The sequence below is a fragment of the Chiloscyllium plagiosum genome, chromosome 1 (genome assembly GCF_004010195.1).
Source record: "Chiloscyllium plagiosum isolate BGI_BamShark_2017 chromosome 1, ASM401019v2, whole genome shotgun sequence".
NCBI classification, from domain to species: domain Eukaryota; kingdom Metazoa; phylum Chordata; class Chondrichthyes; order Orectolobiformes; family Hemiscylliidae; genus Chiloscyllium; species Chiloscyllium plagiosum.
In genome coordinates this window covers 7,511,152-7,516,948 of record NC_057710.1, presented here as the reverse complement: position 1 = coordinate 7,516,948, position 5,797 = coordinate 7,511,152, and the positions used below count along the sequence as shown (strand labels likewise).

General features: G+C 44.1%; 1 protein-coding gene across 1 annotated transcript; it reads left to right on the top strand.

Moving 5' to 3' along the window:
* Nucleotides 1-1,116: 1,116 nt before the first annotated feature.
* Nucleotides 1,117-5,797, top strand: LOC122555983. The gene is made up of 5 exons (XM_043702718.1): nt 1,117-1,353; nt 2,329-2,458; nt 3,212-3,370; nt 3,858-3,903; nt 5,635-5,797. Exons 1-5 carry the CDS (start codon nt 1,222-1,224, stop codon nt 5,795-5,797), a joined length of 630 nt encoding a protein of 209 aa, XP_043558653.1. The 5' UTR covers nt 1,117-1,221.

Here is a 5,797-nt window from a genome sequence, read left to right as displayed (position 1 = left end):
CTTCTTCCAAGGAATTAAATTGTAAGTCCATAATGCATTGGAGCAGAATTTGGCCATTCAGCCCATTGAGTTTATTCTGCTATTCCATCATGGCTGATAAGTTTCTCAACACCATCCTCCTGCCTTTTCCCTTAGCCCTTGATTACTTGTAAACAATGTTTTACAAACATATGAATTAAAATCATAATTAGGCCATTTGCCAGAATCAGGAAACATTGGAGAGTAAATGACAAGGCAGTGGTGACCCAGTGACGGTCAGTGCCTGGGAAGTATTGATCCAATCACCGTCAGTGCCAGGACAACAGTGATCCAGTGACATTCCATGCCAGGTAAATGGTAATCCAGTGCGAGTCAGTGTCAGGGAAATGGTGATCCAGTGCGAGTCATTGTCAGGGAAATGGTGACCCAATGAGAGCCAATGCCAGGAAAATGCTGATTCAGTGAGAGACAGAGTCAGGGAAAGAGTGACCCTGCCAGATTCAATGCCATGTGAACACTAATGCAGTGATGAACAGTGCCAGGGGAAGTGTACCTCAGTGACAGGCTGTGTCAGGAGCTGGATATCAGTAGGAGTAGTTTTGAAGGGGGCGTAGGAATCATTCAGCCAGTCTCAGTATATCTCAGGGAAGGAGGGAAAGACACAAACAGGATCTTTATGAGATGTTCCAATCATAGGGCAGTGAACACCCCACCGGCCTTACCCTGCTACTGTGAGTGAACAGTGGTCTGTCCATGGTCAGGGAGCAGAATAGCCCCCGTGTCCAAACTGACTGCAGGGAAAGCTGCAGGAAACCCAGGAAATGAAGATATACAAAACTGAACCCCAAAGGTGAAATTGTTTTCTCCTCATCACCAGTGACTGGGAGATTAATCTTCCAATCCAGTGCATTCCCAAACCGGGAAGAGTGACAACCCTGAGTATGTGAGCTGGTAGCAATTACAAAAACAGCTTTCCCAAGTGTTCAGTGTTCCCAGGAGCCAGCACACAGAGAGTTAAGGATTTCTAAATCCATTGGAATGTCAGAGCTAAGAGAAATTTCCATAAAAAATCAGCTGGAATGTTTCTCCATCATGACGTTCCTACCTAAGGATAAACTGTATTCAAAATCATCTTCATCAAAGAGTATATAACGAGTGTAACTCTGTGCTCAAACTGCAGATCCACCTGAAGGTGCTGAGAGTCAGTCAGTGCGTTCACCAGGGATCTGAGAGAACACCAAGATGCCGAGAATCTTCTTCACTGTGTCTGTCCTTTTTGGGCATCAAATTGCTGCACGGGATCCAGAGCAGGAGGTGATTGACCTCTGTAAGGGTGTTGACTGTGTCGGGCCAGATCAAGTCATCCAGGACAAGGTCAGTACAGCTGAGAGTTTCCTCTGTTCTGTTGTGTTTGTACCAGTGGAAATTATTCCATGTTGTTTTTAGTCCCTAACCTGCAGTGCACCGACAGTGCACATCCCATGAACCATGAGGCTGGACTGAAATTACTCCTCGAGCCTCATTAACACTTTCTACATGAGCTGCCATAGCCTGCCTGGCTCCCACTGCCAGCTTGTGCAGTTAGAAGAATATCAGGGCTTCCATCTCCAGCAGCAGGTGAAGGGAGTGGTCAGTGTGCTCACAGAGAGGGGAATGGTGGGGGACAACACAAGGACTCAGGAGTCAGGGAGCTTTCCTACTGCTCCTGTCTTCACTCAATCTAACCCTGTTTCTGAAAGGCAGCTGATCATAGGCTGAAGGTCTCTGTGTTCAATGTGCAAGACGCCAAGTCTGGTTGTGAGTGGAATCCCCTCAACCCCAACCCTGGATTGCCCCTTAATTCCACATATTTGTTTCAATGAATTCAAATTGTATCATCTGCCCTGCTGGGGTTCAGTCCAGGTCCACAGAACCTGACCTGGGTCTCTGGATTAATATCCTTGTGATAAATCCCATTTGGTGATCATTCCTCATACCTCAAAGAATTTCTCTGTTTCAATAATGTGTTAAAACAGACAGAGAGATGCACAACACCGGGACATGTGGGCATTAACATTGGCTCAATGTCGGAGCATTTCAATAACATTATCTCAATGTTGTTATTGATAATCCAAAGGGACAGAACAGGACAACATGAAAGATGAGAGAGTGAGAGAGAAAGGGAATGAATCAGGAAGTGCTGCTGTCAGGAATCCCATTAAAAATTCCAAACTCTGTTTCAGACTCAGTCCCTCCAGAACATGAAGGCTCTTCCACACCTGGACACTTGGGACAGTTCTCTCAGCATTGATGTACTTTGGTGGGAGTACAGTTTATACCATACAGTGACATTTTTTACTCTCATTTCAGAATTATGATGAGGTGACATACATAAACTTACAATATGTTGAGGCAGAGGTTCATGGAACGGATTTGGAGCAAGTAGTGGAGCTCGGTCTGGACAAACTGTTCAAGTATTCACGTTTTGGCAATGCTGAAGGTATATCAGATATCCCATCAAAGTAACAACAGAATATAGTGACTGTTCACTCTTTCACATTTCTTGCTTCATACTTTCTACATTGACAAACACATTGACAAAACATTCCACAATTGTCAATCCCTGGGGATCCCTTGGTTACATGCTGCTATTTAGTCAAAGTGTCACCCTCTTTTGATACTTGGCTTTATGGTCCCAGAATCAGGGAAGGTTTCACCCTTGTGGTGGGAGTGGGACTGCAGAGTTCTACACAGTCAAAGACACAGTGCTCAATATTTTGGAGATTGTTCCTGAAGTTTCTCAATTAACAATTAGGATCGCAAGGAAGTAATCTAATTAAAAATTGTCAAATTTACAAAAGAGAAGGAAATGCTGTGGGATCAGTGGTTCAGGTGTGAGGGGTTGAATGACCTTCTCCTGCTCTCCGTTTGTATGGTTGTGTCCACGTGTATTCCTGTATGATGTGGAATTCACTGCCTGGAATAGTGCAGGAAACAGCTTCAATCACAGCATTCAAAGATGAACATTTACATAATGAGAGAAAAGATGTGGATGTTTGGAAAGACAGTAGGTCCGTGTAATGAGCTGGTTACATCAACCAAACAGCCAGCACAGGAGTCCCCTCCCACAGCGCTGTGTCCCACTTCAGCAATGTCACCCTGACCCTTCACCTGTAACCTCTGACTCACTGTCAGTGACACCACAGATGATCACCGAGTAAAATGTTATACCAGGGTTTTTCTCTATCTACAGAAACAATAGTTCCTATCACTGCACCTTGGGTACTCACTGGATGCTTGGTAAATGGAACATTTCCACAGAGATTCAATGTATGTGTGACCATTGTATTGCAAGCTGATTGGCTGCAATACAATCTGAGGGATTTTCCAGCCTTCCCTGTACAGGCAAGTGGTGTGTAGTCTATCCCACTCCTGACCTGTGCCTTGTCGATGGTGGACAGGGTTCAGTGAGATACTGCAGTGCATCTTGTAGATGGTACACGTTGTTAACTTTGTGTGTTGATGGTGGGAGGAGACATTTCCAAAGGAGCTGATTTCCGGGGCTGAGGTGAGAGAGACCACCCTTGTCCTCGAGGCTGTGTCTGAACAAATGTGATATTAAGGAGTTCCAGCAAAACTGGAATCAATGGGAACTGGGAGGAATTTCCACTGGTTGGAGTCATACCTGCACATGCGCACTAACCACCTCCCTCTTCAATGGGACTGACTGAAGCCGTCTCGAAGCTGTCTCTGTTACCAGTTTCATTTCATTCATCTCAATTGACTCCTCCTGAGAAATATTTTCTGTCCCTTTTGGGTGTTAAGGAACACCAGCCCAAATAAATCTCTGAAGAAGAGACATACTGAACATGAATCACTCACTCTGCTTCTGTCTCCAGAGATTCAGCAAGACCTGGACAATATCTGGGATTGGGCTGACAGGTGGTAGGTGACATTTAGAATGGAGAACATAGAACATACAAGAGTGCAGCACAGAAACAGGCCCTTCAGCCCAACATATCTGTGCTGACCGTGATGCAACTCTACAACATTCCTAACTACCTGCACAAGGTCTATATCCCTCTGTTTCCTTAAATGTCTCTTAAACTTTACTCCCACATCTACACCTTCCAGCGCCCTGGGTAGCACATTCCAGGCACTGACCACACTGTGTATAAAAACTTCCCTCGCTCATTCTCCTCTCACCATAAACCTATGCCCACTAGTGTTTGAAATTTCCACCCTGGGATAAAGACTCTGACTGTCTACCCTCTCCATACATCTCATTTTTTAATATACTTCCATCAGTTCGTCCCTCAGCCTCTGATATTCTAGTGAAAACAATCCGAGTGTGCCCAAACTCTCCTTATATTGAATACCATTATTTAATATACTTCCATCAGTTCGTCCCTCAGCCTCTGATATTCTAGTGAAAACAATCCGAGTGTACCCAAACTCTCCTTATATTGAATACACTCCAATCCAGGCAACATCCTGATAAATCTCTCTTGCACCATGTCCGAGGCCCCCACATCCTTCCTGTAATCTGCAGCATGACTTTGCAACTTTTATACTCAAGCCCCAGACTGATGAAGGCTAACAAGCCATTATTCCATCTTTATAACCTTCTCCACTTGTATTGCCACTTTCAGCGAGCTAGTGACTTGACCCAAGATCCCTCTGCAGTTCAATTCTTGCCATTTATGATATAATTTTGAATTCTTGCATTTGACCTTCCAAAGTGTATTATCTCAAAATTGCCTGGATTAAACACCACATGCCATTTCATTGCCCATCTTTCCAAGTGATCTCCATTTGTTGCTGTATCCGTTGACAACCTTCCTCACTGTCCATAACTGCACCAATTTGGTTTGCACCACATAACTGTCAGGCACTGACCATCTCCAACAAGAGAGAAGGTAAACATCACCCACTGACATTCAATGGCATCACAGTCACTGGATCCACTTCAGTGAAAACAGACACAACTTATTCATTCAGCTCCTCGACCACTTCTCTATTCCTGAAAATAAATCCATCCAACTCTGTCTGGAATGGACCCACATTCGTTATAGCCAAATCATCACCAATGGAAGCTTTCACAGTCCATTTTTGATTTTTATGGATTATATTCATATTCAATTCTCCTGTCCCTTACAAGTTTCTTCGTCCTCCTTTGCGGAACCATTCTTGTGGGAACCCTCTGCAACCTCTTAAGGAGACTCATGTATTCCCTAAAATGTGATCATCAATGGCCACAATGGTCATAACAGAATTTCATAGGGGTTCAGCAAAACTTCCTCGATTGGGGAATCAATCATCTCGTTATAAACTCAAGGCCCTGTTTGCATTGCTATTCACTCTCTCAATAAAGATCAGTGCACCAAAATTCCCCTGCCGTCTCTGCCATGCAGTTTTTTGAACAGTGCCGTTAAGTTTATGTCAACTCTCAGAATTCCTCACCAAACCTGTATCCCCTTATCGGCCACGGGACTGTCCGTTCTGATTGCTTTTCGATTCTGTTCCTGTAATCATGATGGAACGGAATGATGGAGGGTTCCCAATGGGCTGAAAGCCTGACTCCTGTTGCTGTTGGCCCTGTAACCTACTCTGATTCAGACAGGTTTTGTCACGAGGAATGAGAATTAAATGTCTATATTCTTAATTCCGTTGCAGGACTATTCCCAACAAAACTGATGGGAAACAATATGAAGAACTGGTCCTTGATTTCATGAAAGACTTGGAAGAAGACAAGAGAATACTTAATGGGAAATTTATTATTGGTTGGTATAAGAAAGGTAGACGAGCACAAATAGCTTTCGAAAAGGAATTGCAATGA

Bases quoted from the DNA above. Each gene is read 5' to 3' on its own strand.
- LOC122555983 (XM_043702718.1), top strand. From the start codon at position 1,222: ATGCCGAGAATCTTCTTCACTGTGTCTGTCCTTTTTGGGCATCAAATT. The intron at 2,459-3,211 runs GTATATCAGATA...CTCTATCTACAG, and splicing joins ACGTTTTGGCAATGCTGAAG to AAACAATAGTTCCTATCACT. The intron at 3,371-3,857 runs GTGTGTAGTCTA...TTCTGTCTCCAG, and splicing joins CTTCCCTGTACAGGCAAGTG to AGATTCAGCAAGACCTGGAC.